Source organism: Phodopus roborovskii, unplaced genomic scaffold (assembly GCF_943737965.1).
Source record: "Phodopus roborovskii unplaced genomic scaffold, PHOROB, whole genome shotgun sequence".
Taxonomy (NCBI): domain Eukaryota; kingdom Metazoa; phylum Chordata; class Mammalia; order Rodentia; family Cricetidae; genus Phodopus; species Phodopus roborovskii.
This window is the reverse complement of record NW_026126418.1, coordinates 68824665-68852505: the sequence shown is the minus strand read 5'-3', so window position 1 is coordinate 68852505 and position 27841 is coordinate 68824665. Positions and strand designations below refer to the sequence as shown.

At 51.8% G+C, this 27841-nt stretch overlaps 1 protein-coding gene across 4 annotated transcripts in view; it reads right to left on the bottom strand.

Moving 5' to 3' along the window:
* Positions 1–9189: 9189 nt before the first annotated feature.
* Rxra (retinoid X receptor alpha) overlaps positions 9190–27841 on the bottom strand; it is a 181292-nt gene continuing 162640 nt past the window's right edge. For all 4 annotated transcript variants that reach the window (XM_051184951.1, XM_051184950.1, XM_051184949.1 and 1 more), the window contains exons 5-10: positions 22667–22836; positions 19790–19919; positions 18024–18156; positions 16043–16134; positions 14482–14587; positions 9190–12680 (exon numbers count right to left, since the gene is read on the bottom strand). In XM_051184951.1, the coding sequence (XP_051040908.1) occupies positions 12533–12680; positions 14482–14587; positions 16043–16134; positions 18024–18156; positions 19790–19919; positions 22667–22836 (779 nt within the window). In that variant the 3' untranslated portion in view covers positions 9190–12532. The remainder of the gene's footprint in view (positions 12681–14481; positions 14588–16042; positions 16135–18023; positions 18157–19789; positions 19920–22666; positions 22837–27841) is intronic.

The following is a 27841-nucleotide window of genomic DNA, read 5'->3' as shown; positions in this document are numbered from 1 at the left end:
ATTTTGTACCTGAACAACTCCTATTCATTCTTCGTGCCAACCTCAAATGCCATCACAACTGGGAAGACTTACTAGTCTCCTTACCCACTGGTGGGATCATTTCACTAAGATGGTCCACTTGGTCGGTACCTACTTTCAGCATGCAGCCTGTGAGAAAACTCCAGACCCTCATCAGACAATAGAGTAGGTCTTGAGAGCTTGAACTGTGGCAGGACCAAATGGAGATGTGTCGGTATGGTAAAGTACACATCGGGTCATTGGGTCATGAAGACTTGGTGAGTTTAAAAAAAAATGTGAGTTTTTTTTAAAAATGCCTTATTTGTGACTCATATTGATTGCATGTAGAAATGGGAGATATATCATATATTGGGTTAAATAAAACACAAAGTTCATTTCCCCTAGTATTAATGTGAATATCAGGAAAGTTTCAATTTTTAATTGCATATTCAGTTCATGTGAGTTTTCTGAAAACAAAATGCAGCTTTCTCCTGGAATAACCCACATGTGCTGAGTGAGTAAATGGATGGAGTAAATGAGCAGATGGAAGATGGATGGATAAGTGGATGGATGGAATAGATGGATGGGTGGGTGGATGGATGGATGGGCAGATGGATGGATGGATTGATAAGTAGATGGATGAGATGGATGGATGGATGGATGGATAAGTGGATGGATGAGATAGATGGATGGGTGGGTGAATGGATGGATGGATGGATGGATGGATGGATGGATGGACAGATGGAGGGTGGGTGGGTGGATATGTGAATTGGTGGGTGAATGAAATATGGATGGGTGGATAACTAGATGAATAGATGAGAATTGAGTAGAGGATGTGTGGGTGGACAGATATATGAGTAGATGAATAGATGGTTGAGTAGGTGAGTGGATGAGTAGATGAGCAGATGGGCAGGTGGATACTTGAGTGGATGGGTGGGCAGATGGAGGTATGCATGGATTTATGGGTGAGCGAATAGATGGATATACGGACAAGTGGTGCCTAGAGCCAAATGTCTACCATTGTTTGAGACCCTGACTAACTGCAACACAACTATGACCTGGCCAAGAACAGACATCTAGTCAAGCCCTCCAAGGGGCTATCAATGTTTGCAAGCACATTTCCAACTATGCTGAAGGACTGGTGGACACAGGGATAGGAGGTCTGCTAATGCCATTCCTGCCCTGCACCCCTGCCTCTCCCACCCTCTAGCCCCCTTCACACCATCAAGGGGAAGGCAGGGGTTCTTCTGGCCTCCAAGGTCATTCCCAGGCAGGATCCTTCCCCCACACCATCCCACCCCTGTGCCTGGGGCAGCATAGGTGAATTCAGCTGAACCTTAAAAGCAGAAAGGGCTGGGGATGGTTACTAGAAGACACTAGGATGTGATTGACCTACACTGTGAGGTGATACTGTCCTCTGGTGGTAGGTAAGGGCATCAACAGCTAGTATACAGGTACCTCAGATTGCTGTTCCTAGTACCTGGGTGTATTAAAAATAGCCAGCTCACAAGGGACTCTCTGGACAGAACTGAATAGAACAGGTTGTAGTGAGTCTAGGAATAATTCTGTCCCTAGTGATAACAAGGGGGTAAGGTATAAAGACTTTGTGAAGTCCCTCTTCAATTCAAATTATTTCATTCAATGCAATAATCCTCAGAAGTCTCTCCTTAAAAGCAGTCTTCAGTACAGCTTGAAGTGAAAGACAGCACAACTGCACCCCAGCTTGACAGGCTGTTAAAATTCTGCAGACAGAAGAGTTGATCTCTGCCCTAGGAAAGGACTTAGAAGTTTCTAGAGCTCCGCAATGGGCTGATAGGACCAACAGGAAGTGGCCACCCAAGTCAGGATTGTTGAAGAAGCAGATCTGAAGCCTGGAACATCAGGCACTGCTATTGGCTATGCTCATGTCTACAGGCAGCTGCTGGTGGGACTCTATTGGCAGCCGGACGTGCCCTCCACTCTCCTGAAGCTGCAGCAGAACCAGTCATCTGCCTTCCATCTCCTGTGTCCAGGCAGGCTCTCTGATTGCCCTTCCCAATGTGGTGGACGCTGTTGCTGGCTGAAGCACTGAACAGCTCAGAGTAGCCTTGTCCTACAGTGCACCTGCCTATTGCTCCCCTACTGTAAGAGGTCTTCTTTTGCTAATTAGAATGTCATGTGTGCGGCATTCAAAGTTCACCTGATTTGCATTTACTGTCAGATTCTTGGTCCTTTCGCCTGATTTGTCCTCACCCAGAGTCCTTGGCAGGTCACAGTCCTCCATGACAGCCTGACCATCAACCTCCTAAGAAGTTGCCACCTGCTCACCCCAGGACCCTTGAGCCCTTGCGCCAACCCCATTCTTCGCCCATCCTGTGCTGTTCTGCTCTGCAGTCCAGTATGCCCCACACTGTGGACACCCCCTGGCCCCTAGTCACAGCACTTTGATTCTTGACACCCTCTGGTTCATAATAGGTCCTGCATGTACCAACCATGTACCCAGAGAAAGGACTGAGTTATCAGGTGACAGGACAGTCCCCACAGTCAACTGCAAGCCAGTGTCACTTTCATTTAGACCCTAAGCTGAGAAGAGGAGGCAGAGCAGAAGAGAGAAGTCATGAGCTATCCCAGGAAACTCACTCTTTTCCCATCACACCACAGGTTGTATGCTCTATTCCCTCCCTCCATCATCCCCATCTTGGATAAGAACAAAGCAACACATGCTCTTAGGGAAACCATGCCCTTACTCATAATAGCCAGGGTATCTCACAGAAGGCCTTCTAACAGCAGGCTGCTCTTCATAAGGAAATATGCAGGCAGCAATTTCTCTGGAACTCACCATGTAGACCAGGCTGGCCATAAACCCACAGAGCTCTGTCCATCTCTGTCTCCTGAGTTCTGGAATTAAAAGTGTGTGCCACCACACCTGGCTGTAACCCATCATTATGTAGAATGTGTGCTAATAAAAACATTAAATGAAAAACAACTGGCCTGACATGTGCCCTAGTTTCTCTGTGGCTCCAACAAGGTGTGCAGGAGGTGTTATATAATGACCACACCCCATAAGGCAATTTTAAACTTTAGAATGGTTTTAAGTTTGCTGAAATTAGAGACAGCGAAGATTCTGCTGTTCCATAGTTTCCTTTTGCCTTCCCTCCCTCTCTTTCTTCTCCCTCCATCCCCGTCTTTCCATTTCCTTCCATCTTTATCACATCCCTTAACTGAGGTAATACCGATGGTTCATGATCATGTCACTGTGCTACATTTAGTCACCATATCTCCTTGGGCTTCCCATGACATCCCTTGTGATGGCCTTAAGATATCTGGAGTGTCCTATGTGGGATTCATCTGGTGTATTCCTCTTTTCTGCTCTGCTGGAAGCATGTTGTTTCCTTTTGGATTCTACAGGGGCCTATACTGAGGGAGCCTTGGGATTTTTGTTTTGTTTTTAAAGAAAGGATCCTGGTGAATATAGCTCAGACTAGCCTCAAAACGGTGATGCTCCTGCCTCAGCCTCCTGAGTACTTGGACTTTTGAGCAACATTGGCCTTCTTCAGACTTCCAAGACTTGTAGAGATAGACTTACGCAAGCCTTTGAGTGGGATGCCTTAGCTTATATGTAAAATGTATCCCCAAGGGCTCCTGTGTTAAAGGGTTGGTCCCAGGCTAGTGATACTGACACTACTAACTTTATGAATGGATTAACTCACTAGATGGGCAGTCAGGAGCTGGTGGCTGGCTGGAGCAAGTAGCTCACAGGGGAGCTGAATTGAAGGGCATGGCTTGCCCTCCTCTCTCGCTGTCTGCTTCCCAGCTGTCATGAAGCATGCAGCTCTGCTACATAGCATGTTCTTCCCCACCTATCCCTACCCCTGGGATGTTTTACTGAGAGGGCCCAGAAATAGCACAGCCAAGGAGCAATGATTGCAAATGTCAAAAAGTGAGCCAAAATGAGTCTTTCCTCTCTACGCCTTTCTCTTGGGCATTGGTCAAGTGAGAAAGGCTAATCAGAGGTAGTGGTGGATGTGACGTCACAGTGTGGCCTTCAGTGACAGTGTCACTTTTCTCTCCCTTGCACACAAGTTTCCAGAAGGGAAACCGCTGTGCTGGGCCCACACTCAGGCATGAACGGAAGCTTCCATTCCCTATCTGCTGAGAGCGGTAAAGTTTGTTTGGAATTTCCCTTCCTCTTCCCCCCCTCTTTGTTTATTTATTCAATCATTTATTTACATGAGCATGGATTTCAAACTTTTAGCTACAATCCAATTACTGCATTATTCATTCCGTCCCAACTGGTATTGCTCCTGCTCTGGACACTGGGGACTCTTGGTGGGCTCCTGCATCCCTTTGATATATACTTTTTTCTGGTCATCTTTTAGCTTGAAATATCTTTAATGCTTTCCTACTTTTATCCTGGAGGATCAGCTTGTGCAGTCCCTGCTCTGCTCCTAGACCTAGCTGTTTCTCCCGGGACTCCCAGACCTGGAGGAAAGCGTTAGCACCAGACACCTGTGTTCCAGGACCCATTGCTCCCAGGACATTCTGGTTGCTACAGGTGTCTCTCAGCTGACAGTGGGAGTGGGAGGTGTCTCCTACCCTGTATGTGCACAAATCTAACCCCCACACGTAACAGTGATGATGAGCCTGAGTTCCCACTGAGCCAGCACTGTGCCCATGACTCCACCCTTCTTTGCCCCTCCATGATGTGGTTTGAATGTGAACTGTCTCCCACAAGCTCATCGGTTTGAACACATGCTCTCCTGCCCATGATGCTGTTTGAAGGACAGGTAGAACATTTGAGTTGTGGGGGATGGTTGATGGAGATGGGTTGCTGGGCAGAACTTGAAAGTTATACCCCTTCCTGCTTCCAGCCTGTGCTCTCTTCTTCTTCTGGCTATGATGAGAGGGAGAGCTGAGGCACACACCCCTTCCATGGAGCCACCGTGCTGCCCCAGCATAGCCCTGTTGACCTCTACTGGCTCAGCATCCACTGCTGTCAAGCCCCCAGGCAGCTCTGTCCTGTCCTTCAGGGAGGCACCCTACGCCTATGACACAGGCTAACCACACCACAGCATCAGACTGTCATGGTGCTAGAAAGCTGAGGTTTTGATAAGTGACCTCTAACCCTGGATGGCCCAGAATAACTTCACCAGTCTATAAAAGACTCCTGGGTTCACCAGTCCCAAGCACAGGAAAGGAGTGACTCAGTGGAGGCTTGTCCTTGATCTTCCCATCTCGTGATGCATTTAGGACATTTCCATGTGTGTTCAGGGCTAGTAGCCCCAACCCCAACCATTTTATCGCCAAGCAGCATGTCGTGGTATGGGGACATCATCAAAGGACATCTTGGTCACTTCCAATTTGGAGTGATTAGGGGTAAGGTGTTATCAATATTCCCCTGTAGGTTTTGGGGTAGATATACGTTTTAAGACCTGGAGGGTGCATGCCTTGGATGGTGGCTGTTGAGCCATCTTCAACCTTTTCAAAACCTGCTTGCACACACACACACACACACACACACACACACACACACACGAGGCCTGCAGCACCAGAAGGAAGGTGACAACTGTCCATTCTGAGGCTCCCAGCCCTCCCTTCCTCCCGGTTTCACTCTGAGCAGAGCCTGCCTCAGGCTGTAGGCCCTGACTCTGTAGCTCCACCCTCACAGCTGTGAAGTTCTCCAAGGCAGGCCCGAGCCTGCTCTCATCCCAGAGCACTGAGTACCTGGGAGCAGAAGCCTGCTCAGCCAATCCACAGTAGTAATCCTCTCTACTGAACAATTTCTAGCCTGAGCTGTGGGCTAACCATCCTTGTGAGGATGTTACCCTACTCTTTGGTAAGGGTTCATGTTGTGCAGCCCCCCCAGAGCCTTCAGGACACAATAACCGTGGCAGTCCTAACACTACTCCTACATGGGAGGCCGAAGCCAGGAAATAACATTGTTTGCCCCACACCTGGCTTCCAGACTCCTACTGCCCCCAAGACAAGCTGGACCACACACTGACTGCTGTTGACAGCGGGGAGATAGAAGGTGATACTGCAGCCAGCTGCCCTAGAGGACAAAGCTCCCTCGTCCCCCAGCACCTGGGATATTTTGGCTTCTTAGTGTATCATAGGGTTCCCAGTATCAGATGCACCATAGGAGGATGACAGGGCCATGAGGAAAGGAACCCAGAGTCTCAAGGATTCAGGCCTTTGATGCTTTCCTATCCTGGAGGACAGATTAAAGTGCCTCCAGAACAGAACCTGGGCCGAAGAAATGTCAGATGTATAGTCAATAGATGGGTAGATGGAAAGATGGATGGTTGAGTGGACATACAGAACACTAGTAGGTTAGATGGGTTGATGGTGGTTGAAAGGCTGTACAAACAGAGGGTAGATGGATCAGAAGGTGGAGGGAAGAATGCATAAAATGGATGGAAGAAGATAGAGGAGATGGAGAGAGAGGGATAAGGAGGGAGGGGAAGGGAGTGAAAGAGAGGAGAGAATAGAAAGAAAAGGGGAGGAGAAGGGGGAGGGAGAGGAGAAAGAAAGGGGGATGGGTAGAGACTGTAGCTATCAAACTTCTAAAGTTTACCCCAAGCTTCCTTGCCCCCCACACCCTCCCCTATGCCCCCCACCCCACTAAACCTCCTCAGGCAACTCTGCCCTTAGATTTCCAAGACTCACTCACTGTTCATCTTTGAGGGTGCCATGGCACCTCATCCTCATGAACCTTCTCCCAGTAGGCAAGAGAAATGGTGCCCTCTCCTGGGCTCTGGGCCCACAGCCCTAATCTTCTCCAAGGGATACCGTGAAGCTGATATCAGAGTCCAAACTGCCCCAACTCTGGCGCCAGCTCAGGGCCTCTTTATACTAGGAGAAGAGCAAGTGGTACCTGAAGACCATCTCCCAGGTGACTAGGACCCCTTTCCCAGGGCCCTGGGCATGGGGACACTGTCCCTATCAGAGACAAGGAAATAAACCCAAGGCGGCCTGCTGCCAATCAAGCACTGATGTACAGTGAGCCTAGCCTTGCACACAGTTCACTCACTTGAATTCCGTTGAACATTACAGGTGCTACAACCCTGCCAAGCCCTACTCTTGTCAGCATGGACTGTGTGCCTCGGGAGGGACTGGCCAGCACCCAGACTATTCTAATAAGAGGGTGGGGAGACACAAGGCCCTAGGTGGGGACCAGAGGGCCCTGGAGGGAATCAGCCTTATCCAGGCATTTTCCAGCAGGGGGCAGTGCCACCTCACATTTGGGAACTGTCAGTCCTGGGAGACCCAGCATTCCTCCCCAGCCTCAGGCTTCTAATCTACTTTGGCATAGCCTCTAGGCAGCCTCTTTGCCCTCAGGGCTCTACAAAGACTGGTAAGCTGGGCCCTCAGCTGTGAACCTCAGAACTTTCCTTGGCATTTCTCTAGGCATCTGCATCAAATGATCATCCACTCCCTCACTCTAATCTGAAGGGACAGTCAGCCAAGCAGCAGCACCACCCCGCCCCCCAGAATCATATGTCCTGACCTTCTCTCTGCCCTGACTCTTACCTGCCCAATTCTCCTGACATACCTTAGCATTGCATGGCATTGCTGGAGTCCTCAGGCCTGGAGACAGGGCTAGTCCCATTTGTTCCAAGATGTGTTCTCTACCACCACCACCAGCAGCAGCCACTCTTTTTACCACTATTGCTTGCTGATGAGAAGGTCTGTTCTTTCCTCTCCCTCGGCTACTGATACTAGGTAAATGACCAGAGAGAAAATGGGAGCTTGGTGATATCCCAACCAAACATCATGTGTCCCCAGACCTGAGGCCCTGCCCCCACCCTGGCCTCTCATGTTACACAGGCCTAGAGGCTGGCTCAGCCTACCACTGCCTGATTCTTCTGCTGATAAACTTATCAAGCCCAGCATCTCTGGTCCAGAGGGACTGCCCTGAGCAGGAATTGCCATGGCAACCAGAGGCAGCAAGGAGGCCTTAGACCAGGTTGCCAAGTGATGCCTGCAGGCAGCCTGGGTCTGCTCAGATGGCAGAGCATTCTGCAGTACTGTGTCCCTGGAGGTAGTCAGTCCCATGAACCACCCCAGCCAGGGAGACCCAAGCTAGAGGCAGCCCTGCCCCAATTAGACCCACCTGCCTTAGTCCCCTCATCCCATCACCTATGAGTCACTAAAAACCAACACCAAAGACCCTGAAAACCATCCTTTCTGCAGTTGTGTTTCTTTTACCTTGTACCCTGCTCTGACCCGAAGCCTCTTGCGGGGTCCTTTGACCTTTCTGAGGACAGGCTTCTTTGGAAGGGTACCAGCCAACAGAAAACTGACCTGACTTTGAACCTGTGGTGAGGCCACACGGACAGCATAAAGAAGTTGACCCCCTTTCCAGACCAAGGTACAGGCCAATGTGAGCCTTGAGCAAAAGAATTTACCACAGAGGACCAGAGTGGGCTGGCAGATGTACTGTACTGCCTCCAAGGTGGGCAGCAGTTTCTGTTTGCATGCCTGAGAAAGTGGGCATGGCACTATGAAGGTCTGGACCCAGCTTCCCACTGCCTTCCACAGCCAACTGGGAAACATTCGGAGTGTATGAAGGGATACATGTGACGATGTGTCTAGGCAGGGACTTCAAGGAGCCTGGTTCTGCAGGCTGCTAGCCAGCAGCTAGAGACCCAGATCCAACATCACAAGGCTCCTCAGGTCCCACTCCCAGCCTATAGGTACCCAGTGCCTCCCAGGCGTAAACTCATCTGGATAGAGGGGCATGAGATGACAGGGCAGTGTCACCAAAGTTGGGGGCAGATGCAGCCCAACCTGCAGACAGCACGGAGACAAAGGGCATTTATCACACGAGATGGTACAGATGGGGTATTGTTAACCTGTAATTAATCGGGCAGTTAGATGACATCATGTATCTGGGGCCCTACGTGTGAACCTCCTGCCCACTCCAGCCAGTACAAGAGGTAGGTGCAGGAAGGCCAGGGCTAGGCACGTCCTTGCAAGTGTCCACAAGCTGCTGTCCATGATTGGGAAGAGGGCTTTGTAGAGGCCTCTGACAAGCCCCAGGTCCCAGAGGAGAGCACCATAGTAGAGCAGATATGGGAAGAGAAGACCCCACCCAAAGGGTGTAGGGATTGGAGCTGCCCCCAGGCCCTCCCACTCTCTCTGCCCCACGTATCTGCAACTCCCCAGCAGGACGGATGAGAACCGACAGGACACCCAACACAGGACGGATGAGAACCGAATGGAGATATATTTTGAAACGCTCGTATTTGTCTCTCCTCTCACGTTTTCCTGTGTTTCTTTTCTACAATCCTGAGACTGCTGTTCATCAACCCCCAGCGTCTGCGCCATAATGTCCCAGAGAGCAGTTACGCAGGGAAGTCATTTCACAGTCAGACGAGCTGCGGCGAGGCCGGCAGGCAGGCACCGAGGATATAGCAAGGTTGTTCCAATCACCAAGAAGGGGAAGGAAGCCCTGCCGGTTGTGGCCCTCCCACCCACCAAAGGAAATGTCTGTCTGTGCTGTTCGCACCAGTCTTCAGCCTCCTTGGGAGGGCCTCCTCTGCCATCTCAGCGTCCCGGTGTCCCAACGCTTCTCAACACTCAAAGCAGAAACAAAACAGGTCCCCTGCCATGCCATCCAGTTTACATGAGGGATAAAATTACATTTGTACAAAAATAGATTCATTTACCCTTCCCGGTGCGTTAAACATTCCTCTATCTTTATTCCCTGCGGACGCGGCATCCTCCCCCCAGTGGCCGCGCATCCCAGCTAAGGCATGGCTAGAGATCAGGGCACTCCAGCCCTGCAGCATCTGAAAATAGATGCGTCCCCTGCCTCCAGAGTCACCAGAGCCCGACTTCCCCACAGAAGGGGACCTCAGGTCCTTGCTCACAAGAAGCAAATGTACAGAAAAATGGGAAAGTCTTGATTAAAGAGAACACAAAACATCAGTAACTGTGCTACACCTCCTGTCATGGGCAAGCAGCCTCTGCACAGTCTCTGTACAGCACATACATGTTCACAACACACAACTGTGTGTATGGGGACCAGGTCACATTCCCCAGTTCTGTGATAGGGACAGCAAATGATTAGCCACTGGTTGCCTGCTCCGGCCAGATCTTCTGGGATCCCAAGGGAGGGGCCTCAGGTGTCCCTTGGCACTGTCACCAAACAGCTTAGTATCCTTAGGGAGGCTGTACTTAGGAAAACTGAGGGTATAAGAGCAAATTCCCTCAGACTGTGGTTTCAGAGTGACATGGACCACAGGCTCTGTGGTCATCTTCACTTCTCCGTCATAGGAGCCCCAAATGAATCTCCAAGTAGGGAGGTGACACAGATGAAGAATATGGCCCCAAAGCAGCAGTGTGGATGTCATACGACCATCGATGGCAGCTGTTATCCAACCAGGCTGAGGTGGGGATGGGTGCAGGGTGGCTAACGAGCTGACATTAGTGCTATCTTTAGAAAATTAAAGATTGTCCCACCAAAATAATAATAACAATAATAATTACAATCACCTTAATTGAGCCAGATTGGTAACATGATTGAAGGTCTGGTTAAATGAACCCAATTCTCTTAGTGACACAACGCCCACACCTCCCCTGCAAACAAACAGCACTGTACACACAGTGATGGTGACAATGAGGCTAAAGGAACAGGAAGCCCATCAGGGAGTCTACGATAACAAGCAGTGGCAGGTAAGGCTATGTGAGACAGCGGGCCTAGAGATCATGGCCCCTGAGTGCCTGAGAGCCAGCCAAGCCCAGACATGGCAGCATTCCAGAGTCAGTCCCAGGACTGTCTCTGCCGGATCCACTGACCATCCTCAGTGGCACAGAACGCAGAGCATAGCATATAATGGGGCCAGCATGAACAATGGGAGCAGTGGTCTGCAGAAGGCACAGTGCTAGGTGTGGGTTGAGGACTCTACTCCCTGTGCCTGGTGCTACCATTCCCCAAAGCCTGCACAGAGTTTCTTAGAAAACCTAAGAGAAGGGGCAGCTCGCTGGTCCTGGGAACTGTTAGACCTCCAATGCACATCTCTCATGCCATCACAAGGAGAAAGGGGGTACAGCAGAGATGTTTCTGGATCTTTCATAGGTGCCTCAGCTGGCTATGGTTGGGACTTTGAAAAGTTGGAAAATGAATGTGTCCTTCCTCATAGAACCTATTAAACTGGCTCCTCCTACCCACCACCTCCAGGCCCAACCCCCTAGATGGCTGGTTCCAGGAGGGCCTTCCTCTCTTACCCCTCTGCACCAATGGGAGACCAGCTGTTGGGGAGGCAGTGTGATCATCCCCACCAAGGCACCTGCTCCTGACAAACCTGGGTCCCTGGATCATGAAGACTGGGACTCAGGGAGGTCCTACAGTGCAAAAAAGGCTGTTCAATTGGAGAAGCCTGAGGTGAGCCAGACAGACAAAGCTCAAGTCTGAGTCTGCAGCCTGCCACCTGAGCAGATGTGACAGAGCCCTTGGGTAAGATTCTGGACACTGTCCACAGACAACACCATACCAACAGGAGTTCTATCAGCACTCCTAACAGAAGTGGCCAGTCAAAGAAGGGGCCCATGCAGGAGTCCCACACAGAGCCTGGCAAGTCAGCCACACCAGGGCACTGTCACCTTTCATACCTGTGTGGTTCATCCCCAAGTCCCTCCATCCCTCTCTCAGGAAACAAGACAACAACCTCCTCCCCTCCCTGAGCCTTGGGATGTCCAGTGTCCTACAAGAGGCCAGCAAAAAGACAGCCCATGTGTTGCCCACAGGACCACTGAGTTGGAAAGCCCATTCTACTTGAGCCAGGGGTAGCCCTCCAGGACAGTCCTTGGCACCACCTTGCAGACCACAAAGGAAGATTTGGAATAGGGAAAAGCCAGGCCACTACAGTTGACTAATCCTGGGTTAATGAGACATATGGTGGGGGACAATGACACACACACACACACACACACACACTCACACACACACACAAAAAAAAAAAAAACCTGGGAGGACCTCTGGCCCATGCAGCCTTGAGGTGATCCCAGAATCCTGCACAGTGGCTATGGTGACATCTCAGGATATCTTTGGAAACAGGCTTTGCAGGTTAGCTATGACCCAGGGGGAGAGGACCTGCCCCCACCTGTTCCCTCTTTACCCCAGGGTAACTTCCCACCCTAGCTGGGTACCAGATCTCTGAACAGGCAAAGATGGGCCACTCCAAACATGGGCATGTCGAGAACCAGCGACAGCAAACAGCAACTAGAACAAGCCCTTCTCCCAGCTCTTGTAGCTCCAGGTGCTGAAGACCCCGTGAAGCACCCCAAGCCCCTCAGAGTAACAGCAGGGTAGCCTAAGAGCCTGATGTGGGGAAGGAGGCTGGCTGGGTCTCAACCAGCTCTGGCCATGGCCCTGGGCCAAAGTCAAGCAGTAATAAAAGATGACAAGGATGGTGACGCATCTTTTGAGACCATAGGGACACTGCACCCCAAAGGTCCACATGGGCCAGCAGAAAGGGCAAGGGACAGGACTGGAGCTGAGCAGCTGTGTCCAGGCAGGGCGCGGGACTGGCGCACGGGCGGCAGGGGCCTAGGTGGTTTGATGTGGGGCCTCCAGCATCTCCATGAGGAAGGTGTCAATGGGCGTGTCCCCGATGAGCTTGAAGAAGAACAGGTGCTCCAGGCACTTGAGCCCGATGGAGCGCAATGCGGGCAGACGAAGCAGCAGCTTGGCGAACCTGCAGGATAGTAGAGAGTAAGGATTGTCAAGGAGACTAGGCTGTTCCCCTCTCTCCTTGGTGACCTGTATCTTCCCTAGAGACCAGCTGAGTCCAGTGGCCTGGGACCTGAATCTGGTCTGCAGAGGAAGCTGCCTGAATTGACCCTTCAGGAAGAAGATGGAGTGAGGAACTAGAGAAAGGAGGCTCCTTAGAGACAAGAGCACAAGGAGAAGGGGTGGGGTAAGGGTTGGGTAAGGGTGGTTGAGTGAGGAGCATCAAGATCCACAGGGCCCTGGAATGAAAGGAAGAGCTCGTGTTAAGACTGCTGTTGGCCAGGACAGGCCCAACAGGGTTTGCGAGAGAAGTTACAAGTATGGGCTTGCTCCATGGGCAGTGGGAAGCCACAGCAAAAATTTAAGCAGGTAAGAGCATGAATGGATTTGTATACCAGAGAGGCCTCTCCAAGAGCAGTTATTCTTCTAGAAGCAGTGGAGCCTGTCCTGGGAAGAGGCAACAGAAAGATCTGAGCAGCCTCCTGAGTAACATGCACTATACTCAGTGGGTGACTGAGAAGCCACAGGGTGGAGCCCGTACTGGAAGTGGAGCCAGTAGTGAACTGGAGAATTCTGTGTTCCAGCAGGAATGTCAGCCTCCCATAGCATCCCCAGCATGGTGTGCAGACCCTTCCCCAGAAAGAACTCCGCTGGGCTTCTAGGCACTGGGGAGGCCCTTGGGTCCCTCCGCCCCTGGAGTGTTTCCTGGGCAAAAGACTGATAGGTACTGGAAAAGAGACTAACCACTCATGGAAGATGGACATCCAGGCCAATCAGCCATGGCAGACATGAGAGGACAGTGTGAGGTGGGGACAGGACCTGAGGTCCCACATGTGACCTCTGTCTGCTCAGGGCCTCCCTGTACACTGGAGGGGCTCTGGACCTCATTAATTATTAACCATGTCTTTTACTTCCAGGGAAGAAGCCTTGTGGCTGGCTGCCCTACCGTCCTCAGTTTAAAGGCACAAGCATAACTTGGAGGCTGGAGAGGCGCCAGAGAACAGGCTGTTTTCTGCTGAGCTGGCGAGATGGGCTAAGGCAGGAAGCCAGGAAAAACAAGCCGTTGCCACCCTCCTGTCCTCCTCCGGGAAGTTTCACTTTAAACCAAACCAGATGAGAGCTAAGCAGCAGTGTGGACAGTTAACTATGTGCATGCCAGGCAACAAGATGGGTTAGTGTGCCCATCTGCCCTGTCTTCTCCACCCCCTTCCACCCAGTCTGCAGGCTGGGAGGCTGGGAGGTGCCCTACAAGGAAAGGAGCAGAATGACACATCAGACTGAATCCCGGGAAATACACCTTCTGAACACCTACTGTGTGCCTAGCATTACAGACTGTCCGTCCAGCAGTGTGAAAATGAGCATGATTGTAGATGCCAGTCTTCCTTGGGCATAGAGAGAAAATATACATTCCAGCTTCAGCCGTCTCCTTGCACAACTGTAGAGTGCCTACATTGTGCCAGTATTTCTAGGCCTCTTAACAGGTTCATTTTATGAGTGAAGAACAGAAGGCTTCACACTCATGAACAATGGCAAGCACCTAGTGTGCACCAGGAATTGGACCAATTCTCTCAATGAGGTTCAGGGAAGGTATGCTGTCTTCAGAGCCTGCGAGCCAGAGGGTGGCCTAGCTCCAGCTCAGAGCCTATAAAGCATCCCAAGCTGGTCTTATGGAGGACAGCACTGTCTTGTGGCACACAAAGGGCTTCAGAGATAGGTGGCTAAGGAGTGGCGGCAGGGGCCTGTCTCAGGGTGGAGGTGCAGCTCACCTGCCCGGCTGCTCCGGATACTTGTGTTTGCAATATGCCTCTAGTGATGCGTACACCTTCTCTCTCAACGCCTCCACCTCAGCAGGGTTTGAAAGCCCCTTGGAGTCTGTAAGGAGAAATGGCCTCAGGTCAGACCCCCCAGAGCCTTCTAGTCACAAGTAAACACAGCAAAAAATATATGTGGTATACAGCTAGATCTGGCTGCCCTGCAGACTCACAGCCCACAGCCCAGGGGCATGGGTGCTCTACAGTCATGCCTCCATGCTGCCACTTGAAAGCCAAGTGACCTCAAACCAGTGCCCTGACTTTTAGGAACTTAAGATTCCCCATTATTTTCCAGGTGGCCATGAGAGATAACCAATGCTTTCACTGCCCTTGGACCCCACCCCACTGACAAAAACAAAGATGCAAGCCCATCACTGAGGATCTCCCTGAACCACACCATGAGCAGATGTGGTTGCAATCCAAGCTGCAAAAATACCACAACCATAGTCATCAACATCATCAAGTCACAGTGTCCCATTGGGAATACTGAGGGTGGCCTGGGTCTGGGGGCTCTTTGGACTTTTTCAGACTCCTCCAACTGACCTAGTTCCTGAAAGTTCCTCTCTATTCCCCATAGCCCCAGGCTCAGGCCATTCTGGTTGCCCCTGCCTCCAGCCAGGACGCACAGACCTAACCTGGGATCTATCAGGCAGGCCCAGGAATTACATCCCGGTGAGCTATCATGGATGGAAGTCTATGCCCCTGTCCCTCCATACCTTCAACCATGGGCAGGGTTGATGAGCCCTGTCTGCCAAGCCTCTAACCCACATATAACCCTCTTCCCGCCGACAAAGATGAATTTTCAAACACAGAAGTCTATACATATCCTGCTTTACCAAGGGCCCAGCCTGGGCAGCTTCCTAGGGCCTAGTCAGATACGTCCCCAACCTCGTGGGCCATCCCTTGAAACCCTGGATCTCTTCTCTGCAAGGATCCCACACTCTCAGCTATACTATCCTTCCATCACCATGTGGAGTGGCCATCGGTGGCATCTGTCACAAACCCAGAGCTGTGAGCACAGGCCTGGCCCACTCTTGGCACTACAGCCTCCCACGCATGGTGCCACACAGAAGACACTATCTTAGCCTTTGTGATGGCAACAGCTTGGAGGCTTCAAATACTGTGGCTCCAGAGCCACAGAAAGGACTTGCTGTCCACAACAGGCTGCTCTGCTCCGACCCCAAACCTTGAGGCTGAGGCTTGAGACAATACTGGCTGCCCTCGGGATATCTAACAGGATGGATTGATTACCAACCCCATCCTGGGAGCTCACTGTGGCAAAAGTCCACTGTGCAGAGCAGAGTCTACAAACCGCAGTTGGAGACCACTAATGCCAAGGGCATACTCCACTCTAGCCGCACAGAGTTACTTGAGCCTCCTGGTTGTCTCAAGACGAGTGGAGGCACAAAATTGTCTGTTGTGATGGTGACAATGTTCCCTAAAAGTCAAAGCATGAGGAAGAGCAGCTGGGAAGACACAAGTGTCCTTGACCACATGGGAGGCAAGAGGGCCATACCAGGGTTGAAGAGGACAATGGCACGCAGGCAGCCCAGCTCCGTCTTGTCCATCTGCATGTCACGCATCTTAGACACCAGCTCCGTTAGCACCCTGAAGGAAAGAGAGGTGCCATGGTCTACATTAGACACATCCTTACCAGGGTCCGACCAAGGAAGATGCACTGGACCCCCATGATACCCAGGGTAGATGGAGGGTAGCTGGATACAATGGGTCTGGTCAGGGCCATAGGAAAGAAGCATCACCATGAGCCCATGGTTCTTGGCAGGATGGGGTCCTTCACCACCCCAGGGATGTCTAGGAATCTGGGCCCAGAGGTAGAACCCCAAGACTCCTGAGCCAAGACCTCCTGTTGTGTGGCCATTCATGGTCACCCTGCATTCATAGCTGTTTCCCTTAGCTCTAGGTTAGACTTTCTGCTGGGACAAAGCCTCATCACCAGACATCACACAGCCTTCTCAGCATGACAGGGACCCCTCCCAAGGGCCTTCTGGTGTCCTTAGTCCACTCAACACATGTGGAGTCTAGAAGAATTCTAGACCCCAGTCCATGTCAGTCACCCTGAGCCACGGTCTCTCTGACCTCAGCAGCAAGGAGAAGCCCTGCCACCAAAGGTCAGACTCCACACTCCACTCACTCCCACAGTGAGAATAAGCTAGGACCTCTCCAACCACTGCTTGGGATCCCCAGAAAATATAAGCATAAGTCTCCCAGCACTGTCAATTCACTATTAGCTGGGCATGTGGCTAGGGCTACATTTCCCAAAATGAGACTCCAGAGGGATAAACCCCAATACCTTCCCCTGTGGAGTAGTCACACATGTAAGCTTGTCAAAGACCCTAAGAAGGCTTGCAATGTAGAGCCTGGCACTGAGCTGCGGTTAGCAACTGCCCCATATGTGGTCATAAACCTTTCTATACTAATATACTCTGTGTGTTCTAATCAGACTTTTCCTGGGGAGAATTCCATCTGTGTGCGGTCCCCTGTGTCCCAGAGAGTGCTGATGGGTGGCTTTGCTCACCTCCAACTTCAGGGCTCTAAAGTTCAGGGACTCACCCGCCCCCACACTGTTCCTTCCTCTGGGCCTGCTCATTGCCACTCACTGCCCTATGCCCTCTGAGTCATCCCCAGCCTCTCAACTTCAGCTCACAGAAAATGACATCCAGGTCCCAAACACTGAGATCTGGCATAGGTCAGCTTTTGTGTTAAGGCTGGTCATTCAGGCAAAAGGGTAAGCAGCCACAGTCCTTCACCTGGTGGGCACAAGCAAGACGGGCATTTCAGGAGAGGAACTGGGTGGAGCCAGGTGGCCCTTGGACATGGCTGCACTCCTTTGAACGTGTTTCTGAGGAGCAGCTAAGGCAGGTACAGAGGCATGCATCACGGCCACTGGGGCTGTGAGGAGCAGCACATCAGAAACACCAGTCGCTCAGTGAGAGATAGGCCAGGGTATAGGTCACCCTGGGGCTACAACAGCACCGCTTATGGCCGAGACATGTCCAATGTTGACACTTACAAAACCATACCAGAAACATAATCTCTTTTTGTTAACCAAGTGCAGCTGTCCTTGTAGATACTCAGATCACAAAGAAGGAAGGCTGCCTGTGGTCTCAACTCCCCTGACACTGGACTCCACACACAACAGTCTCCACATGTCTGGCCAGCATTTTCCACACTAATGTCTTTCCTAAGCAGAGGCTGTGTCCAATATGGCAGGAAGAGACTACGGGGCCTATCCCCCACAAAGATAGCCCATCCTACCTACCTGTCAAAGATGGCCCAACTACGAAAGAGGGCACCCACCACCTACCTGTTGAATACAATGCATATCTAGCCAACTGGTCAAAGATGGTCCTCAACCCACCTACCTATCCAAGATGATGCTACACCACTCATGTGATGAAGATGGCATCCACTCCACCTACTTATCAAAGATGGTGCCTACCCTGCCCACCTATCAAAGACAGTGCCACGCAGCCCACCTATCAAAGATGGCGCCCACCCCAGCACTGTGAGCACTGTTCCGGTGTACATGCAGGCCAGTGGCAAGGAGGATCCCGTCTTTCACAGCTATGGAGCGGTGGGAGAAGGAGGCAATAAGCAGTTCGTTCCAGCCTATGGGGGAAAAGCATATGGTTACTCTGCTGTTGCTATGACCCTCATCACTGTCCCTTCCCCTCACCCACTGTCAGACCTCCAGAAACAGCATGTTCCAGGCAAATGTCTTTCTAGACTCAAGTCAAGGCTCCCCAAGTGGGACCCCCCCCATGTTACACAGAGAAAGGCTCCCAAGCACCTAAGTATGAGCAACAGTGTGTCAGCCCTGAGAAGTCCTGCACCAAGCATCCCTCTAACAAATTCAGGGCATGGATCCTCTTTTCTGTACATGAAGAGAACTCCCTAAGACCTCCCTTGGGATGGGTATGGAATGACTGATACCAGTCTGGGCCTTGTGGAATCCACAAACATTGAGTGCTGAGAAGGAAAGCCATCTTGAGGCCATGTATCCCAGGCCCCAGCACTGACCAACCAGAGCTGCTGTACAAGCACCAAAACGGGGTCTGGGGGAGGGAGATAAGGAGAGGACTCTGCACAAACAGCCAGGGGCTCCTTGACAGGGCAGCACGTGAGCCTTCTCAAGACTAGCCATTCCAGAAACTGTGTCCTGAGATCCCAAGCCCCACAGTTCCCCTCTCATGACTTCGAGCCATGAGAACTGAGGCAGTCAGCACTTGAGAGGTAGAGTCTGTGATCCTTCTCACCATAGGTTCAACCAACTTGGATACTGGGAATCACTCCCAAAAACATGATCTTAGGAACCAATAAAAGCATGTGGGGCAAATTCTGCCCCATCTCATATCTAGGCATTTGAGCCCTACACTGACCAGATCACCTGAGGCCCCAACCTAGGACTGTCCCTTCCATGTGGATTGCCATGCATCAGTGGCTAGGGCAAAGACCTGGACAGTTTTGTCTCCCCTGGACAGAGTGCTTCCCAGAGCCTCAGAGGAGTCTATATTCACAAGGTAGACCACACACCTCATCCCAACAGGAAACCAGCCCACCTAGGAAGAGGCAAACATGAAAGGATCCATCTTGCTCATCTCAGCAATTCATGCCCACCAACAGATCTTTTCAGGGGGAAGTCAGGCTCGGGGCCTGTGTGAACCTAACCCCAACCAAGTAGCTTCCAAAGCATTCCATGATGTACAGGGATCCATCTACAGCTCATTTTATCTACTGCAGTGAGCAAAACTGAGGCTGAGAGTCCATGTGTAAACAGAAATCAAAGCAGGCCCCTCAAGACAGCATGGTATCCAGGCCCTTCATGGGATGGGAGGCAGGTATCAACAGTCACCACAGCTCTGCAGTGAGTAAGAGCTGCAGATGCCATCCCCAACATACCCCCATCTCAGGATCCTAACCTTGGCACATCTATTGGTCACTTGGTGGAATCCAAGCAATAGTCATCAGGTCCCAATGCCAAGGAAGATTCAGTATAGCCTGCAGGGCTAGCCCATCCTAAATTCCAAGGCTAACTCCTACTCAGCAGAGTCCCCTTCTGAGTATGAGAGACACTGCTTATGTTCCATATACTTGCATCAAGACACACTGCTCAGAAAAACATCTTCCAAGGTGACAAGGCTGCAGAGGTCACACAGACCTAATGGGCAGCCTGATGAGACCCTTTACTGACACTTTCTTAGCCCACCCCACCACTCATACCCTCACAGGACTAGCCACTCACCTGCCCGTAGCAGGATGACCTGGTCGTCCAAAGGCAACTCAGAGAAGTGTGGGATCCTCTTGGCCCACTCCACAAGAGTGAAGAGCTGCTTGTCTGCCGCTTGACAGATGTTAGTAACGGGGTCATTTGGCTAAAGTAGAAGAAGGGTACCAATCAAGTCTCACACTGCTGGTATCCCAACAGAACAGCCCCTCCATACACACACACACACACACACACACACACACACACACACACACACACACACACACACACAAAAAAAAAAAAAAAAAAAAAGACCCATGGCACAGAGTTCCATAACCCACAACCCAACCCCTGACATCTGAGACCTGGCACAGTGAAAGGACTTTGAAGGAGAGATTCGATCATAACACCAAGGGTGGGGATGACCCTGGCTTAATGGAGCTGGACTAGGAGCATGGCAGAGGTCATCAGAAGAAGCAGAAGCTCAGTGTCTGGAGGAATGTATCAAGAAAACCTAATTAGAGGATATGGGTGACCTGAAGCTGGCAGGAGTCCCAAGCCAGGGAGCTAAGGACCTCCAAATGCAGAAAAGGCAGAAAGAGTCAGCCCTGCCAATGCCAGACTGGTGCCCACCAAGACAATACAGGGTCACATAGCTCAATGGCGGCAGATAACAGACTCTACCACGGAAGCCCCTGGGTTCATGGCAATTTGTTGGAGCAGCTCATAGCCCTGAAGAAGAGGAAGAGGTATAGGAAAGGGGCCATGTAACAGGCAGGTGAAGGAGCCAAGCTAGGGCCAGACCCCATCTCTAAAAGTAGCAATAGCCCACCCAGGAGAGATGTTCTAACAAATGTGACAAGTGCAAAGGCTTGGGACCAGTCCATGCTTGGTTCAAATTCCAAGTCACAGTCAGAAGTGACATGCATTAGAAGCCTTCCAGGAAGTTCTGCCCAAAAGAGAAGAATCCAGTCCTTCTGGGTGAATAGGCTCAGCTGGGCCTTACAATAGGCTGGGAAGCCCATCCAAGTGTCTGACAGGTAGGCTATGGCCATGGCCCTCTGATCTCAAAGTGTAGCGGGTAATAGTACAAGAACAGGATACAGGATTCTGGCTTTGAAAACAGAAGAGTCTGGGCATCAGAACAGAGAATCGCCTGCCTTTGAAAGGCTTCAGCTGACAGAAACCACCTGGTCGGCAGTGACGTTCCATCTAAACACCCAGCCCCACGTGAAGAGCCTACAAAGGACTCAGTGAAAGGCAGTGACAACTCAGCTTCACACCACTGCCCTGGCAAGACTGGCTGCAGGGGAAGCTCAGAGCATCAGGGGCAGATGATGTCAGTACAAGATCTCCAGGACAGAGTCCTGGCCACATGACCCTCAGCAAACCTCAGAAGTCCAGCACAGCAGGTACTAGGGACTCCACTTAGTGGTCAGGCCACAGGGGTTTGCTCCCGGGGGGGGGGGTGTCTTCCTTGCCTGCCATCTGCCAGGGAGCGGCCCCAAGGTGAGAGACAAGTGCAGAGCCCTAAGCCAGCTATTGGGAATGAGCTCAGCCTTGCCCCAGGAAACAGCTTAGTCTCTGGCCACCCTCTTGAATCCTAGACTGTCACAGTGCTAGACTGTCACAGTGGTTGGGAAAAAGAGCCCAGAGCTATTCTGAGCTGACAGTGGCCTCTGCAGCCACATGCACATGGGCCATCTGTCAGGACCGGATACAAGGCTGGAGCAGAGGACCGGAGAAAGAGGGAGGCAGGTGCTAAACGGGTGTGAAGGCCAAGTGCAGCAGGAACTAACTGCAGGGCTGTCTGGGAGAGAGGGGCAGGGTGGGCTCTGGCTCTGCTCTATTCCATCCTAGTGTATAGCTTCACTCCTCTGAGCTGACTCCACAGCAGACATTTAATGAGCTACTGCCTGCCAGGGAGGTGTGGTCACAAGACCACCCAGACAGGGCCCAGAGAAGCCAGCAGCCCATCTATGAGGCTAGGCGCTGCCTATCCTGTCTCATTGGCTTGCATCTGAGGGAAGGACCACCAGGTCCATGTATGGATCAGATCAAGGTCAGTCACAGGAGGCCAGGAGGACAATGACCTTCCAGTGTGTAGCTTTGAAGACCTGAACCCTCACGGGAGAGCAAAGGCAATGTCAGAGAACATTACCAACAACAGCCTTATTTAACAAAAGAAAACCTTAGCCACCCTTCAAAGCCCAGGTACCCACCCCTCAGATCCTATTCAACAAGGGAGAGTCCTGATGCTGCCCTCCCCTGCCTTCCAGGATAGGTGAGAGTTCCAGGACAGGACACCAACCAGAGCACTGTGCAGGTTCAAGTGGGCAAGGCATTCTATGGTCCCCATGTCTGGAGGTATCATAACACAGCCAGGGTTGATTCCCCAAAAGAAGACTACCTGCAAGGCCCTATACCTTCTCCCTAGTAAGGCAGCCCTGGGCCTTAGATACAGGAGAGGTGGGTAATGGGGGGCGGGGATGGGGGGAGACAGTGATCCTGTCAGGGGGCCTCTTAAGTATGCAAGGGGGGATATCCACTCACAGACTACAGAAGTGGGAAGCTAGCCTTGGAGCCTGGCAGCTGCCGCAGAGCTCTCTGGCCAGGCTCAGCTCCTTAGATCTTCTCTGAAGCATATTCCCTTGCACTGAGATCAAGCCTCACCATGTACATGCGCCAAGACCCCACAGTGACAGCTGGCCTTAGCCCTGAGCCTGCTGAGTATTTGTATGGGGCACACACAGTAAGGCCAGCACCCCAGGTATATATCCCAGGATGAGTAAGGCACTCACAGGGTCACCCACCAGGACAGAGGCCCCACTGTTGGGGGCAAGAGATTACAGCAGCCACAGGAAGGTAAGCAACTAGGGGGAAACTAAGGCAGATGAACTTCTTGAGACTCACTGAGCTGGGGTTCAGCCCCATGTTGGCTTCCACGTATGTCTCAGTCTTGGGCTCAACAGCAAGCTCGGCTTCCAGAATCTTCTCCACGGGCATGTCCTCATTGGCACTGCTGGTGGACTCCACTTCGTTCTCATTCCGGTCCTTGCCTCTCTGCCGCTCCTCCTGCACAGCTATATACAGGAGACAATCACCTGGGCTAGCCAGGCCCACAGTTCCTGGAACATCCCCCAAGTTCAGAGCCAGGTAGGGCTAGCTCCAAGCCAGTACATCTACAACTCTGGAGCCCCCTCCAGGCCCTGCTGAGGGAGACACACTGAGAGCCCAGCCTTGTACCTGCCTGTACCTGGCCACTGGGTGGCTGTACACCCTGAACACACTCAGCTAGTATTTATACCAGGAGCCCAGCTGAGGTCAAGGCAGATGGCCCTTCCTGGAGCTGATGGGTCACAGGAATACTACAGTGAGTATGGAAGGTTTTAGGTCTGAAGATAGAGAGAAACCCAAGAAAGCTTCCTGGAAGAACTGGGAATGGGCCTGAAGAAGGAAGTAAAATGAGGAAACAAATTCAGCAAACGAAACAACTTATTAAAAACAAATGCCCAGAGACATGCAGGGTATGCTCCAGACCAGGAACAAGAAGTGATGACAGAGATGACCACTGAAGTGATAAGCCAGAGCAAGGGACAATCTCAATCAGAGACGTACTGGGCAAGTGTGAAGGCATGTACCCACTGTTCCCATGTTCTCCATGCTTGGATCTGCTGATGGGAGAAGCATTCCAGACTCACATAGCCCACATAGCTTTGCCTCTTTCCTCCATGAAGCGACAGGCCTTGGGACTGCCCACCCTGCTTCACACTCACACACCAGACAACAGCTCCTGGACAGATAGCTTTGAGCAGACCAGGACTCAGGGCCGATGGAAGGCAGCGTGGAAAGAAAGAACTACAGTGGCATGGGCAGGCCGACTCCATTCTGCATACAGCTCTGTGACAGTCCTGAGTGACCACTTTTAATCCCCTGCCTATTGTTCCTTGCTGGGCTTACCAACACCATTTGACTGAGATCCAGACTGAACCAATACATGGCTCTCCCATGTTGGAGCTATGCTCCCCAAGACTCAATGGCCTGGTTGTAGCAGAGACTTTTCAGCCATGAAAGAGCCAAAGATGAGAAGTTGGTCTAATGTCTGCAGAACATACCAGCTGGGCAGAGGCTGGTGTTTTGCAAGCTTGGCTCTTTTGGAAAATCTGACAGCAGGTCAGGGCTGGTGTACAGTTGAGTGCTATGGGCAGATGGCGCCCAGCCTACAGGGCTACAGAAGGTTGCCAGGCTCCATCCCCCCCCAGCTGGGCTTCTAGGGCCCTCCATGTTGCTGCCTCGCATCTGGGTTAGGGTCACTACCCAAGTCACAGATGACTAAGCAGCCCTACTGACAAACAACTAAACAGACCAATCATAGCCAGAGTCAGAGCCAGGAAGTCCATACCCAAGGCCAGAAGACAGAACTCTTCAGCCTCAGGCTAGGTCAATGTCAACTCAATAACCTTACCTTCCCAGATGGAAGAATGACTCAGAGAGCCAAGTGCCACAGCCAACTATGGGCTCTGGAAGGAGATGGTCTACCTCGAGCAGCTGTGGTGCTTTGGGCAACTCCTTTAGCATCTCTATACCCCACTTCCTGTAAAATGTCAATGCAGAGCCTGCCTTCCAGAGGACCCTAAAGGAAACACCTGAGCAGCCCAGCCCTACCCTGCTGGCCCAGTTTCATTCCCAGGAAGGGACTTCCTTGCTCTCAGAGACAGTCTTGGGATGTGGGAAGCCCAGAAGAAGGCAACCCTGAGTACAAGTCCTCACAGCAGCCAGCTATCCCTAAGAGATTTCCCTGGGTGGGTGAGGGGCTCCTCACACCTGCCTCCTGTGCGGGGGCAGCTGAGAATTAATTAGCAAATGTTTTGTGAAGCACTTTGAAGGCTCCAAGGGCCCCAGCAGCTCAGGGCGGCATCGTTATAAATATTATCGTTTTATTTATAGACAGCGGAGGGGGCAGAGGGAGCGGGGGATTTATGTTTTGCCAGCTCAATCACCTTTTAGACGCACTCATGTTTGACTTATGCTCCACTGGCGCCGGGAAGCCTCGGGCGGGAGGCGTCTGTAAATACAGAGCCTCGTTATCCTTCCAAGCCTGCGCAGGCCTTGCGGGGGAGGTGGCTGCCTCAGAGACTAAGGTTCCCTTGCCTGCCTGTGGGACCTACAGCCAATGGTTCAGTCCTCCCAAGATCCAGATGCAGGCTGAGCAGGGGATGACCCCTCTGCAGCACACCTGGGTCCCAACATACAACACATAGTCAAAGTGGAGTGTTTTGGGGTCTGCTCAGAAACCAAACCCAGCAGAATTATGGAGTCTCAGGGGAGTGGGGTATCAGGGTACAAGGGTATCTCAGACCATGGTACCCTCCTGTTAAGGGTTCTGCCAGAAGCTGTGGCCTTCCTCTGCCCTTCAGCAGCCTGTGTTGGGCCCCCCGAGATAGGTATGATCAAGTTCTAACAACATGCCCTGGCCCAACTGCCCCTTCTTAAGACCCAGGCAGTGGAGGTCCAGAGCAGTTCCAAAAGCCATACAGTGCATCAAGGTCCTTGCAGCTCAGATGGCCTTCCCTCCCTCAAGGACAAGTCTGGGACAAGTCACAAAAAAAAAAGTAAATACATAGACAGCCATGCATATATGTACACACACAAATACAAGCACAGAAACACACTGTGGCCACCGTGCTCCAACTCCATACCAGCTGGGCTTGAGCTATCTTCTGCTCTGTTCCACCAGCAAGCCTCAGGGGACTTTGCTGAATCCCCATAGTTCAGGTGGGGACACTAGGCTCAGAGAGGCAAAGTCATAAACCTAGAGAAACAACTAAGCCAGGGCCATTTCACTACAGCGGAAATAGTGGCCTCATCCTTGGGGGTGCACATATATGCATGAGCGCGCGCGCGTGCACACACACACACACACACACACACACACACAGAGCAGAAATTGCCATTTCCGTATGCAAGCGCTCCAGAGCCAGAGGACAGGGTGCAGGAAGCCAAGAGAGTCAGGAAGGAAATGCTAAGAGGCCTCAGGGGAAGGGAGCTGAGGATGGGGTATGCAGTGTGCAGCCTCGCCAGCCTGCAGATCAACACACCTGCAGGCCCCCAGCCCTACTACCACCTGTCCCAGCTAACAGGCCCAGGCTTAGCCTACGAAGGGCACTGCCCACCCCCAGCTGGGGAATGCTGCCAAACAAGTCCCCATGGCTGCTTGCACGCAGGCCCCTGCTATTGCCCAACATAGATGCTATCAGCCTGCAGTATCCTTCATCAGCCTGAAGCCAGGGTGCCTCTCCCAAGGCAGGGCCACCCTACAGGGAAACATAGCCTTCTTGTGGTCAGCTCCTTCCTCACAGCAGTTCTGCTCAAGCCTCAGTTTCCAGGGCTATGTGTGATGAAGCCTGGAAGAGGGAGATCATGAGATTCAGACTCCAAAGCTTATTGACTGTTACCCACAGGCCTGGGTACTTAGGGGTCTGAGCTGGCACTGGAACCTATGGTACACATACTGCATTCTCAGGGCCAAAGGCCTTGGGTTAGCAACCTGGCCTCACAGTTTCTCCAAAGTACATCAGGCTATCCAATTCATGCAGCCAGCAGCCCTATCCACTACGCACAGGACTCTCCTTCTAGCAATCAGCCCAGGAGAGCAGAGGGAATAGAATATGAATTCACTCTGGGGACTGGCCCAGACCCCAGAGTTGGGCAGTGCCTGCTACCTAAATGAGATAGAGGTTGGGACAGGCCCTTTGGGATCTTCCCAGAGATCCCTGCAGGTTGGGCTCCCAGGCTGTTCTAGGGCCAACCACATCAAGACTGGGGCTGTGGACTAGGGGCCACAGGCCCTGGGAAATGCAACAGGTCAAGTGGAAAAGCCAAAGTCCCTCCCTCCCCCCAAAACCAGGCTTGAAGGCCTCCAAACATCTCATAGCTGCCACACTGACACCCTGTGCAGCCCAAGGGCCCAAGTTCCATGGCTGCTGTGTCTAGAGCAAGAGAGTGCTTCAAAGGGATTGTTCTAAACCCTGATGGCTCATAAATCCAGCTGGAACAAAGAGACATGGGATGGGGTTGGGGTGAATCTCTCCACAGGAATGGGTAAAGCATTTCTCACTGGATACAACATGGCCCAAGTTGCAGAGCAGGCTGCAGGGCTCTGCACAGGCAAATGGATAGCCTGGAATTCTCTTCTCTACCCCCCTTCTCCTCTACACGGGGTATGCAGCATTAGGCACAGGCATGAAGGGTGAGCATTTTATGTAAAAGGGGTGCTCAGGGCCTCACCCACAGGAAGTACAGAGTAAGGCCCAGACTGTTGACTCCAGCCTCCCCATCCCAAAACTGTATTATTCCATTGGGATTTGAGGGTATCATCCACAATATCATCCATCCACCACTGGAAACTCAGGCAACTGGTGTCAGAACACCAAGCACCTTAGAGCAACTATGGACAGTGGAAGAAGGGGTCACTTGAGCTGGAGGGTCAGAATTGTAGTGTCTGCCAAATGCCAGGTCTGCTGACAGCCTTAGCTTTCATAGACTACTCCCTATAGCTGACACACAGTACCTGATCTCTCCACACTCAGGAGTTAGCCTGGACACACCCCTGAACAGAGCCATGCTCAGCACCCAGGTCTGGGTCAGGTACCATCTCCCAAGCTCTAGCTAACTGACCAAAGCCAGGGACTTAAAGACACCTGCTTATCTGGTGGTCAGTTTTAAGGGACAGGAGCTCATACCCAGAGCCCCGAACAGTGCCCATTACCAGGAACAACAGCACCAGGAAAGAGTAGGCTCAGGGGTAAGCTCAGCTCCTGAGAGGCTTATACAACCCCACTTCCAACTTCTGGCCAAGTACACACCTGGCCATGGCTCTCACCCCAAGTCTGTCCACTCAAGCACCTGTCCTCTAGAGGATGTTCTGTATTGGCTATTCCCCTAAGTGCTCACTGAGGGCATGTGGTACCCCAAGGATGGGACAGTATACCCTACCCTTGGCAGGGTACTCCCTCCATCTGCCCTCTCATTATAGAAAAATGGGGGGATAGAAGCTGGGGTATAGTTCAGCTAGACAAATGCATTAAA